Below are 13,766 nucleotides of genomic sequence, written 5' to 3'. Positions count from 1 at the left end.
CAGAGATTTATGATGTTGAATCCAGATGTCCACCTTAAGAATATACATCACTCACTGGTGTTTGTTTTTATGGCCTCATGACAAATAGGTTTACTTTATAATAACCAAGCTTGGTTAAAATTTATTATCAGCACAGATCCAACTCTCAGGATTTGCGCGCACGGTTCATGTGAAGAGGTAAAGGGTGAGGTGGTGTGGAGCAGTGTGGCGGGAAAAAAAACATATTATAGAAAGTTACAGTGAATCTCACCGCTGGCCACTGGCTAAAATATTTTAAATGTGTGGTTCAAATATGTATAAGAGATTTTATGCCAGAGAGTGGGCAAATTCCCAGAGGGTGAAAGAAACTGAGATCACAGACACAAAAGATGATTTCATTGTAGATTTTGTCTTCAACAGGTGACCTCAAGCTACAGGTTATGGTTGAGTTAGAGAAGCCGCCAAGCTGTTTGGAATCTGGTTGTGGCCATTTAGATTTCATTGTTGACTGCACCCACATGTGTCATGAGCCACTTAGCAGGTTTCTACTCAACACTCTGTTTTGTGGTCCAGACAGAATTAGAGTCATGAACATGGACTACAGATTAGTCCGTTTTCCTCTGTTTTGTACGTTAATATATTGAATGCCTCATTTTGATTCAGCTGCAAAACCTGGAAAACTTGCAAAACATATGTGTTTGTGGTTTGTCTTGGAATAATTCACAAAGTAGCACTGTAATTTTCGGTGAGGAAAATTTTCTGCCATTTATTTCATTTCAAATATGTGATTTTTCTTTTTAAAACTTAATATATTTGTAATATCTCATTCTGCAAACTAAGATATTTCTCCCTGGGATACAGGTATGTACAGACAGTCATCTTATAATATTGCAGGAAGTAAAAACGAAATAAGACTTAGCTTCCAATGTGCAGTTGTTGAAACAAAAAACTGATAAATATTAATGTAATGATACTATTGAGCTGTCTACTGTGTGGCAAATATTTTGTGTAAACAGTGATGTCTTAGGATCTAGGCTTTTAGCCTTCAAAAATTTTTAAAGATGAATAAAATGTCAAATTCACGTGTAGACTATTGTAAATATAGTCCAAAAATGCATTTTTAGGTCTCTTCTTTGGCCTGAAATTGTTTAACCTCCAAACAGTTCATAATAAACCAAAGGATAAATTTTGATAAGCCTCACAATTGTTCCATTTTCCCCTGTGTTACATGAGGAAGTTCAATTCAGTTTAAAAATACTTAATAAATGCAGTCATATGTGAGGCCCAGAGCTAAGGCCCTGTGGGACAAAAGTCACAGGATCAGGGAGACGATCAGGTTAGAAAAGTGGTTCTCAACCAGGGGTGATTTGCCTACCAGGGGATACTGGGCAATGTCCACAAACATTTTTGGTTGTCATAATTGGGGGTTGAGGGTGCTGTTGACTCTAGTGGATGGAGGTCAGGGATGCTGCAATGCTCAGGACAGGCCCCCACGACAAAGCGTTATCCAGCCCCAAATGTCCCCAGTGCCAAAGTTGAGGAATTAGAGTGTCTGGCTTAGAGTGTCAACTAACCAGTGGTGCCCCTAGATGGGCGAACTTATTTATCTTTGACACATTAGAATTTAAACAACAGTGACTTCTACCTAAAGTCAAACTGACAGGACAACCTGCCTTTAAGTGGCTTCAGTGAATTCTTTCTCAAACTAAGCAAAGTTCTGTGTTTGTATTAGTCCTGTGGCTTAATAAGAATATTGCTCTATGGAGTAGTTGTAGAGTTTAAAAATAACATTTAGTTGGAGATAAGTTGCGTATATCCAAACATAACAAAACAAATGGAAACCAGGGAAGCACACTCACCACATCTTCAACAGATTGTATTTCTAACAATGGAAATGTGCAAAGATCAAGCTCTTTACATGCGTTCTCTTGTTTGACCACCTTTCAGGGTTGGAGATTTAGTCATTGCAACTGTAGTTGAGAAAATAAGCATCCGTTTGGAGTTTAGGCTGAGAATTATATCCTTCCACAGTGAAACTTGCTGGTTAAGAGCAGTTCATTGAGGCACCAGTAGATGACAGCCATTCATGTGTAGTGGTGGAGGAACATGTGTTTTCTTTTCTCTTCCAACTAAAAGGGATGCTCACACTGGAATGTAGTAGGGATAAAGTCTGAAAAGGATAAGATCCAATCAGCTGGGGGAACAGAAAGAGCAACTTAGAAAAGTTTGAGGGAGATTGATGTTCTTGAGTGACAAAAATGTTGTCATTTTGCCCACACTGAGATTCTGTTCCCAGGTGGGAAATGAAGCCAGACAATCAGATCAGTTTCATAAAAAGTGCATCAGGTTGGGAAGGTTAATGGACCAGATAAGAAGACAAGTATCTGTAGCAGGATGACCTAGGTAGAATGAAGGCTGACTCCCTCAAGGTGCTATAGGGACTACTTCCAAACTCCTGTAGCTTGCTGTGCTTTGCAAAGCCAAGAGCAGATTCGAAAGGGACTGAGCCATAGCCAGCATCCAATGGGATGGGTTCTTGCCTGACCTTGGATGGGGCTGCCTCGGGGTGGTGTGTATCGCCGGAGGGGTTAAAATTCAGGAACATTGACCTGAGGATCCAAACATTGAGAGAGAGGATAGCATGAATTGTCCTAAAAGGAACCTCTAGATTCTATTGGGAATTCTGAGTGTGGGGTGAAGGTTATTGTTCAGACTAAGGCCTGGTGTACTTACTCATTCTTTTCAACAATCTCAAGCCTACATCACCAACTTTAACTTCCCAAATTCTTTCACAATAGATCGAGCATCAGCATCATTAGAATAAGTAGATATTTTGTGTTTGGAGAGGAATTCAATGCTGGGACCCCAGGTTAGTAACTTGTTTTTAAATCTCATCACAATTTTGTGGCCCCGTTATTTCAAAGTTGAACAACTCAATGGCATTATGTACCTTATGTCAAGAAGAAACAAAAGGGAGTATTCCCAGGGCACAATCAATTTCTCACTTTTTTTCACGAAAAAAGAGTCAGCAGAAGACAGCCAAGCGTTAAATATAGTCCTAAAGATAGTGGAAACAGATTGGAATATAATTTTGTTCAGAGCTATAAAAAAAATATCCTCTACTATATCTGAATACATGCAGCCTGTAGAAAGTTCCAAGGGATTTATTTTCTAAATGTAGACTTGTGGGTCTTCTTATCTGATGAATCAAACCAATGGAAGAGGTCAGTAAGGATGAATGAAATTAGGAGAATTGATGAGCCGAGTAATGTTATGGTGACTTCGTTTCTTATACAACTTGAATTTGTGCTTTGAGAGTTGGGGTCTAAGAAAACGGTGCTGTTCCGGGAGCTTCCCAGAGAGATTTCTGGAGCAGGCCTTGTTGTTCTCTAGGAAGAGAATGTGTTCTAGTCCCGGGTGCTATTGTAGAATCATGATCCATTTAACAAAGAAAGTGTGATCTTTTTGGCTAGAAATTTTAGTTTCAAAATTAAAATGGAGTAAAAGTATTCTGGAGTGTATCTAGAGAAAATATTTTGTATGTATCAATATAATATTTTCTAGAGATTTCCCATGCTGGATCAAACAATATGGGAAGACTTTTTTGTTTATGTGTAGCATGGACTTTTAAGTTTATATATGTATATGTGTTCTAAGTGAATTTTGAAAATCAGCAAAACAAAGTCAATTATTAAATACTTCTCTTTGTTTCCAAATTATCTGTGCGGTATTCACAGTGAGGAAGAATTGATAAAAAAGCAAATATTTGAGAAAGGCCTTCATATGTTTTAATACTATGATATTATTTAATGTATCAACAGTTCTTGAGTGCTTCTCAATGCCAGGTCAGAAGTGAAAGATAGAGTGTTAACTTAGAGTCCTCTTAACTTAGAGTGTTTCGGGAGACAGACAGGGTGACAGAAGTCAGTGTGGTGAGCGACGTGAGGCAGGTGAGCTCCGGGCTCCCTGAGGAGACTGAGGGCCAAGGAAGTGAGCTGGGCTGGGACAGCGCAGAGGGGACAGCTAAGAGGACCAGAGAGAGGCGCTGGGGGCGTGGGGGGCCAGTCAGAGAGAGCAGGATGTGCAAACTAAGTTTGAGTGGCTACAATTTCTTTCTCAGGGTTGCCTACTTCCCAAAGAAAATAAGGATCGTAAATTTGATTTTGCCGTTTTAAATATCGGTCAGCAATTGGCAAATTTTTTTGAAAGTGATTTTCTTTTCATGTTTTGCAACTCGGGAGTAGAAAAGTGATGAGGAAGGACTGTCTTATTCAGTTTGCCTTTGCTCCTGCAACTCTTCGTAACGTCTTCAAAGCCTTTGAGCCGGTGTAGTTCGTATATCTGTGAAACACTTTTTTCAGGAGTCAGCGTTCTCCTCGGGCATTTTTTGGTTACATTTTCACAAATGTCTCATCTCTCTGTATCAACAAACCCTGCTTTTTGAGCTGCACTGCGAGGTCCTACTTCTTTTCTTTTTTCTGTGTCAAATTAGGAAAAATGAAGTAAAAGCTTCGAGATTGCTCATTGAATGTACTATTCTTTACTTAATTCCAAATAGCATCTTTCCTGTGGATGTAATAAAGAAAGAGACGGGCGAGTTAGAGCAGGATAATTTTCAGTGTTCCTTTCAAATTTAATCTTGTATTGACAGTCCCATGATTTTACCTGTAAATGCTCAATTGGTAAAGCTATTACACTTTAATGGTAATTCATAATGGATTTCTCTAGCCACTTTTCTGTTTTAGTTCAAATCAGTAGAAGAAAAGGGACATAAATGACTTGTTTTATGTTGAAATTGTCTTTCATATTCACACTACAAAAGCAAAAATGTACATTTTTAGTATGTATGAATCATTAATGGAAATGGTAATTTCTGTTGGCATTTTATTTTTTGTACACGCTGTTCTTTTCAGAATTTTTCTCTTTAAAGTTGTCTTCTTGCATGAGTTCCTCACTGCACTATAAACTTAGCCATCATAGACCCTCAGAAAAAAATAGACTTCACTCAAATTAAGGATAAGAAGAGAAAACAAGCTCTTTTTAAAGTCTCAGTCTCAAGCAAGAGAATATAAAAGTAACATGGCAAAGAAAACAAGGGTTAAAGACCTGGACCTGACGTGGGTTCAGTTTCTGGCTTTATCACTTTCTATCCCAGGCAAGTTCATTAACTAGTGACCTTCACTTTCCTTTTCTGTAAAATGTGCTTGTTAATATCTGCCCTTCTACCCACCTCCCCATCCACCCGCCTAATTACACAGAGATTTCCTTAGCATTGAAGTATGTAAAAGAACCTTAAACTGGGCGTGTTTTACAAATGGTAGTTGTTATGGCAACGACATACCAGTGTGTACAATATGATTCTTAAAATGAGAGGCAGTACGCATACGAAGTTATATTTTATATAACCACTTAGTACAGATTAGTGCATCATAGGCATTCACCAAATAGGAATGCCCGTTCCTCCTTTCTCTCAGCTGTTCTCTCAAGCCTCTTTATTTCCCACGTGTCCCCATTTACTGCAGGCTTTTCTGCTGTTCTGCGTGCTTTGGTATTCATTGATGCTCTCATTACTCTTCCTGAATGCACAGGCCCAGAGAGATAGTCATCAGCCAACCTGAGTAACCCCCTTCTTAGTTTGGATATTTGATTGTATGCATATTCTAGTTTTAAATTTCTGTGTGATTAGAACATATATGGGTGGATCTTGGTTTTATATCCTATAATAATTTAACTCATTTATAGCAGTGTAATTTATTGAAGTGCAAATGTTTACCAGTTTTATGAATAACAAGCTGTATCATATTTGTTTTATAAACAACTTTAATTCAGCACTATATTATTTATATGTCTTCTCACAAAATAATATTAAGCAACTATTTTCCATTTTTATAATAATAATACCTAAAATTGATTAAGTACTCACCATATGCCAATGCTTTATTGAAATTAAATCATCTAATCCTCACAACACTATGAGGTATGGGTTATTTATTTCCCCATTTTACAGATGGGGAAACTAAGCCACAGAAAGGATGTCAGGAGGCATGTTACCATCACAGTTAAGTATGCAGGACCTTGTTCCAGAATGACTCGGTTAATCTAGTTCCCCTATTATTATCTGTGCATCTTTAGACAAATCACTTACTCTTTATGTGCTTTAGTTTTTCCATCTGTAAAATGGGGAAATAATAGCACATACGTTATGATGTTGCAAGGATTAACCACTGTCTTTCCTCTGAATGGCATGGTAGGTCCTCTTAACCATGTATTCAAAAGTCTGCCCACATATTGTTCACTTTTCTTCTTTCCCTTATCAGTAGTATTTTCAATGAGACAACTCTCCCGGAAAATCGAAATACTACTTGATGATTTACTATGTTACATTTTGGTGTTTAGCAAACAGCATGGAATCCAAAGACAGGCTGCAACATACTGATTTTTGGAGTCTACAATACTTCAGTCTTCCTATGAGAAAGAGATTTCAAATGAAACCCAATTCCCAGATTGATTTCATTTTGGCTAAAACTACAAGTGCTTTTCAGCACACAGAAAGTGTTAAGCCCCAAGAGGCAAGCTTACATTGTAGACATTATATTTTATTAGATCTTCACTTGATTTGAATATTGGTTTCCTTTTCCACATTGTTAAATGCACCTAATCGCTAATGATATAAAGTTTTTTTATTGCTGGGATATTGAAATTGCCATGGCTTGAAGTCAGAAACAACTTTATCCAAATCCTAAGTATAAGAACAATACAATGTTGCATGCAATATTAGTCCCTTTAGAAGAGCTTCTGTCATTGAGAAAATGAGCATGAATAAATATTGATTGGTTTCTGAATAATGTTTTCTCATTTCAAAAGTCCACTGTAACTCAATCTGCTCTCCTGTCTCTTGACAGGCACCAGCATATTCACGGTCTATGAGGCTGCCTCCCAGGAAGGCTGGGTGTTCCTCATGTACAGAGCCATCGACAGCTTTCCCCGCTGGCGTTCCTACTTCTATTTCATCACTCTCATATTCTTCCTTGCCTGGCTTGTTAAGGTACTGTAAAACTGCGTCATAATGAAATCTCGGTTTTCTGACAGTTTCTGCAGATCTTTTATTTGTTTTCTGTTTCCCTCCACTCCCTTGTTCCCAGTCTTTGGTAAATATGGTTTGTAATTTTCTTTCAGAATGTGTTTATCGCTGTCATCATTGAAACGTTTGCAGAAATCAGGGTCCAATTTCAACAAATGTGGGGATCAAGAAGCAGCACCACTTCCACAGCCACCACACAGGTACAGTATCGGGGGGTGAGGAGGAAGCTCACTCGACCACAGGCATGTCTGTGCTCACCGTCAGAGGGCCTGTGTATAGGGTTAGAGTGTTTGCAATGGACAACATATGTCATTCAGGGTGAAACAATCACAGTACAGTGAGTCATGAGGAAGACTTCTCAAGTTCAAATGCCTGCCTGTGGTTTTTGAGGAATCGCTGCATCTTCAGCAGGGTCCCCCAATGCTCCTAGGAAATTGGAAGTCTCTTCGAGTTTGGCTAAAAGCAGCAGGACAGTTATTACGTAAGAGGGCAATTCAGGTCCAATGTCTTTGTTTTTATTTTTGGTTTTGTTGTGAGTGTGTGGTTTTTGTTTTTTGGGTTCTTTTGGTGTTTAGAAAGAGGAAGGGCAGGTTTATATATCTTCTTCTAGTATAAATCTTTATAGAAGAGACAGAAAGTAAAAATTCCAGAATCAAGAATGAAATGGTTTTAATGCCTTGTAACTATTAATATTAAATTTTAAGAAAAATTTAATGTAAGTTTGTAAACACTTAGACAGATCTGTTGGGACAAAGGTATCTGTGAAAGATCCAAGGTGCCATTTTACCTTGAAAATCTTTGAATTGAACTTTTAGTAATTAGATGCTAAAATGCTATTAAATATGCTAATATTTGAAAAGGCCTCATGCAGCATCTTTATGATGTTGTAAGAGTTTGAATTGTCTAGCCAATTCATTACAGATGAATAATATTGATATTATTCAATTTTGACAAACAGCTTTCAAACTTCCATGAAATATTTTTTTAAATGTTATATAGGTTATATCATAGATGGCGTGTAGGAAAGCCTTCTAAGAATCAACCACATTTAGTTCTTATTTCTTCTCTCATCTCTTTTAATAAACTATGAGAAATAATAAAGGTCCAAGTCCATTCTGACGTGTCTTTTAAATTGAGTGATAACTTCTCAAAGGGCACGTTTTCTGCTCTCAACATGGGGAACTAAATAGAACATAGAACTATGAACACAACACAGAATTTACATTCAGTGTTCCTGGGAGATGACCTAAAATGTCTTTGAAACCATATAATGCTTCTTAAGTAACTCTTATTTATAAAACCACAGCTGGAAAGGTAGTGTTTGGAAGCACCACGAAATCAGCCAGCAGTTATAATAGAAAGTGAAAAGTGAAAAGACTGTGAAAAAAGTTGTACAAAATTGTTTTGATGCAAAATTGTACTTAATCAGGAGGAATAAGTTGGTAATTCAGAGGTAATGGGTTTAGGTATTCAGGAGAGGTAATCATACAGAGAATTGTGAAAAACCTTCATTAAGAAAAATGCGGCGGCTAAAGACCCGGTTGCTAGGCAACCGAAGCTCCTGCAGCAGCCTCTTGGTAAAACACCACTTGGGCTGCCTGGCAACAGGCTGTCAGGCCCCGCCCAGCCCCTCACCAGCCACTGGGCAAGTGGCCTAGATGCTTTGTGTGTGTGGAAGGGAGAGACATCACTTGCTGTGATTCTGTTACGTTTGCAAAATCTGACAGAACTCTGTGCGCAAGGACCACTTGTTAAATGGTTTAAAATACTAAATCACAAGTTTCTAATTCCAATAAAGCAGATAGGCTTTGAGGAAATAAAATAAAGATGGTTATTGTGTTGTAAAGCACACAGGTGTTCAGAAATGAAGTCAGTTTTTGCCTTTCTCTGGTATATGGGACATTTGCACTTTTTCTATATGTTATCCTCACAGAAGGACTAAGAGGGTCCCAGGCTTGGTGGGCTTGTTGATATCTCTAAGTCTATGGACTTTCCAGGAGGGCTCTGTGTGTAGAAAGAAAATTATGCCCGTTAACAGGATAAAGAAGGGTCTTTCCGACATCTTAGGCAATAATTCAGTAGGAATTGGTTCTGATGTGTACTGTTCAAAGGGAAAAGAGAGTCTGTGATGAGAACTGTTTTGTTTTTTTCTTAATAACAAAGCAGCCTGCCTCTGAGTCACAGCAAAGAAACAAATTACAGAAAAATTAATGCCAAAGGTCTTATGGAGATCATAACACAACATGTAACAGGAAAGCAAAAGGAAAATGATGTGGAAAATTTCAGATTAGTAGTCATTAGTTCTCCTGAACTCTGGTGGGGACGGTGGCTTTTGTACCTGCATAATTGGTAGACGTGGGTCATTTTGCCACATGCTCAGGTATGTGTTGGGTTATAGTGCATGAGATTCAAACATCCATGATATAATGGCGCCCTGTGTGAGTCCACAACAGGACTACCCATGCCACAAGTTCTTAGGGTGTTGCCCTAGAATTGGATATTGGGATGTGCAGATGTGCAAGAAGAAATATCCTGGATGTAGCATCTCCCTAGTCCATACATTTCCTCTCGTTCCTTAGACGCTTCACCTCACATATTTGTGGGTAGTCAAGTGGTATTCTGATTTAGGCGGGTTCATGGGAGGGATGAGCTGATCTCACTTTGCCTGCGGTAGAACTGAAAGAACTGCTAACCATTAGGGCCCCACACGGCCATGTTTTTCTTCTGTAGGGTGATGAGAGACACCAGGTGGGCTCTGGCAAGCAATACATACCTAACATTTATATATGACTCATGGTCCAATGGTTCATATTGAGGGATTCGTAAATTGGACAATCTGATTATCTCAAGAGAGCAATCATTTCTGGGTCTGTCATTATCCCTGGTTGAGCATGCTTGCTGGCCCAGGTTTTCTGAATTAATATCCCCTAATTAAGGTAGAGGATTGATAAGGGTAGAGTTGTTGTAGGATAAAAGCACACTTATAAGTGCTTCCTCCTTTGTGGTTCCATTGACATTCTTAGAATATGGGTTTCTAGAGCTCCTAAGCAATTTCTGTATAAATGTTCAATGCTGGGTTAAAAGGCAGAAAGGCATAGAAGAAAAGAAGACATGATCAAAAATGGAAAGAATTTATCCACCATAAAAGACTATGTACAACTTAATGCTCAAGGACAATACTTTAGTAAACATTTGTTTACTGCATTTCAAAACCATTGATTTCCATGTGAATATACATCATTAAAATATGTGAGAAAGCAATTTAATGAAGGCAGATTCTGGGAAGGTCTCTTCTAGCACAGTACAATAGTCAGCTCCTTCAATAAGAGACCATAGTAATGGAATAATACAGTCACCATGGGAAGCCATAAATGAGAATTATGTTTTGTGAGGCTGAGTCAGTGAATATATCATTTAATAATGAAATCTAGTCAAGTGTCTACTTTCATTATTTCATATAATAATGACTGTTACCTATTTTTTTAAATGATTGATTTTTGAAAGAACTCAAAGAGGGTAAGAATTTCAAAATAAATTTTAGATTTTCTCTACGTTATTATATGTGTGTGTGTTTCTTGAGTTTGGAATTTTATTTCAGTTGCTAGTGATTAGCCTAGTTACCAAGATTCTTTCTCTGCCCCCGCCATTAAATAATCTGTTATTATTGTTGATGAGGATGATGAAATGTGGCCTACAGTAGAACCATCCCAAAAGCATCCTTAACTACTTTGTAAATCAAGTGACCCTTGGTAAAACCCTGGCAGTTGCAAACAGACAAGCCTGAGATAAATCTCAAGACTGAAAGCTCTATGGGTTCCCAAATGGTTATACTAACAGGAGAGAGCTCGTGGAAATTCACTCATGTTGTCATTGGTCATATTCCACTAATTCATAACGTCTTATTACAATGATTAACAGATATTGAGAACTGCATTAATCATGTGTTAATGGCTTTACAAGCAATCATATTTCATCTTCACAATAATATTGTGAGGTAGGTACTATTATTGTTTCTGCTTTGCAGATTAAAAAATGACAAGGATTGGAAAGTTAATTAGTTTACCGCATGTTACATAACTGATAGGTGGTGGACCTGGGACTTAGAACCAGGTTGATCAGCTGTAAGAGCCTTCAGTTTTACTCACCGAGATCCTTCTTCTTTTTAATTTAGTCATTACAGGCCCTGCTGTCAACACACTATCTTTGTTCTGGCCCCATGAGAACTTCTCTTTTCTGAAAAAAGAGTATTCTTGTTGGTTGTAAGGTGGAGAAAAGGGCATTCTCATACATTTTTACTAAGAGTGTAAATTGGAATATCCTTTCTAGAAAAGTTAGGCAATATGTATCAAATTAGAAACTATATTTGATCAAGAGATTCCACTTCTAGGAATTTATACTAAGAAAAATTTGAGGCAGTGCTCAAAGATATACATTCAAGAATGTTTATGGAGTCATTTTGATTTAAAAAAATAATATGAACTCTAGCAATAAATTATTGGTTATAAATTATGAACTTAGAATAAATGCAAGCCATTAAATCATGATTAAATTTGTTGACATGAAAATATTCAGACAACATATTAATGAAAAAAATGGGCTCATGTTTTTCTGTATGTGTGTGTGTATAACATTCCTGGAAGGTTAACTCTAAAATGTTAGAGGTGGTTGTCTCTGGGTGTTGAGTTTAAGAATTTTTTACAGCTCAGCCACATTTTTAAGTATTTAATAGTAAAACTGTATTAATTATATACTGAGAGGGGAAATGAAACTTACATCTTTAAAGTGAAATAAATCATTGGACATTCAAACTGATGCCACTTGTATTACTTAAGTTCAGCTACAAGGGACAAAAAGCCCCAAACAAGTGGCTTATGTGAGACAGCATTCCTTTCTCTCTCATGTAAAGTTATTGGAGGCCATTCAAGGTTGCTGAGGTGGGCGTAGTGCCGCAAATCCAGATCCTTCCACCTTTTTGCTCCACCTTGCATAACCTTCATTCCTAAAGTTGCTTTGTGGACTAAGGTGGCTGCTGTAGCTCTAACCCTCACATCCCTATTCCAGAAAGCAGGAAGGAAAAGAATGGAAAGAAAGAGAAAGTTTCTGCTTATATCTCATGGGGCAGTATGTAATTACATGATCAAGATGAGCTTCAAAAAAAAGAAAAGAATTAGTCCTTTTTCTTTTTGGTGACCCAGTGTTCGTGTAAAAATTTTCTTACTTTGGAAGACAGGGAGAACAGATTTTGCGGGACAACTGGCAGCCCCTGCCATACTCCTTTAAGGACTTCAGTTCCTGGGGATTCCTGGCTTCGGCTATCCCATCGTCTGCCTCACATAGCTACTGTTATATTAACCAATCTAAATGGCATTTTATAATTCGGGGAACTAAAGACAAATTGAACATGTTTGCATTTCCTTCGCTTTATTTCGTACAAAGAAGTGACCTTGAGACAACACTTTTACTAACATTTAAATTGATTCATTTGATTTTGGTCTACTGGAAGAAATAATTTAACAGAGAAAATTAGTCTGCTACTGATCAAAGCACATATATGCCGCAGGAATCTTTGTGCCAGGATACGAGAGCACGGGATGTGTGCACGGAGGGGTTTCAGCTGGTGACTGACGGGACTGCTTTTGTCTTTTCTCCTTGAAAGGAGACCCTCAGAATTGTGACAGGAACTGTAAAAGGCACTTTAGCAGGTTTGCATTTCAACCAATGTATGTATTCTCAGAATGAGCCTGTTCCTAAAGGATGTGCTTAATTTTGCCACTAAAGATACCTTTTAAAATTCACTCTAAAGGGTATCAGAATCCTATAAATGGACAGCTGAGGAAACTGCTTTGTAATTGGCGTCTTTGATCAAAGAATCTTCGTGTAAATGCACACCTCCATTTTGTCATTTTAAAAGTAAATTCATATATGGCCTGTGGCTTTCGGCGCTTGTCGCCCACTGCCTCACGTATTTTATAGAGGACACGTTTTCTTTCTGCAGATGACTACCAGGAGTTTGAAATTACCATTATAAACCCTAGGTAATGGGATCTTTGTGTCATGTCCTATTTCCATCCACAATTACCCCTCTGAACACAGGGTCAGACTAACACGAGGACATAGATAAGTACTGCAAAGAAAATGTTTATTTAAATGTATGAAACAGCGACCTTGGGCGAGAATGAAACAGTGAATGCTTGTAGTTAGTGCCCTTTCTTAGAGAAATAAAATCCTTAATTCCTATCACTACCACCTCCATACACACACACACACCACCCCCCCCCCCACAAGGAATCGGAAACAAAATATGTTAGTGAGAAAATACTTATAAGTGGGAAATGTCTTCCAGCTGAATGTAGTATTGACAGATAGCTAATTTTTGAGGTGGTAGAACATGCAGTAAGATAATAACCTAGGCGTTCAATCAGCTGAGCAGCCGGGTCAGTGACTGCCAGGTTTAGTATCTTATACTATCCTGAATTTCATCACGTTCATCTTTTAAGGAAAAACAAAATACTTTTTCCCTTCATAAATATGTACATAAAATTTTTGCTGAGCGGATTAATTGTGGCCTAGTTAAAATAAGTTCACCGAGTCTATTAAGTGATATGTCAGTCTCCTACCGTTAAAATAACATCACCCTCTTTCCTTATGCTACATGCACATTTCTTATATTATTTATCCTGAGAATATTTTTCTATTGGCTCAGTGA

At 37.9% G+C, this 13,766-nt stretch overlaps 1 protein-coding gene across 3 annotated transcripts in view; it reads left to right on the top strand.

Moving 5' to 3' along the window:
* Positions 1-13,766, top strand: part of NALCN (sodium leak channel, non-selective) — a 303,647-nt gene that overhangs the window by 97,501 nt on the left and 192,380 nt on the right. For all 3 annotated transcript variants that reach the window (XM_070240456.1, XM_023621795.2, XM_023621798.2), the window contains 2 exons: positions 6,882-7,024; positions 7,156-7,260. In XM_070240456.1, coding sequence (XP_070096557.1) covers positions 6,882-7,024; positions 7,156-7,260 — 248 coding nt within the window. The remainder of the gene's footprint in view (positions 1-6,881; positions 7,025-7,155; positions 7,261-13,766) is intronic.

The sequence above is a fragment of the Equus caballus genome, chromosome 17, assembly GCF_041296265.1.
Source record: "Equus caballus isolate H_3958 breed thoroughbred chromosome 17, TB-T2T, whole genome shotgun sequence".
Classification (NCBI taxonomy): Eukaryota; Metazoa; Chordata; class Mammalia; order Perissodactyla; family Equidae; genus Equus; species Equus caballus.
This window is presented reverse-complemented; position numbering and strand designations above follow the sequence as displayed.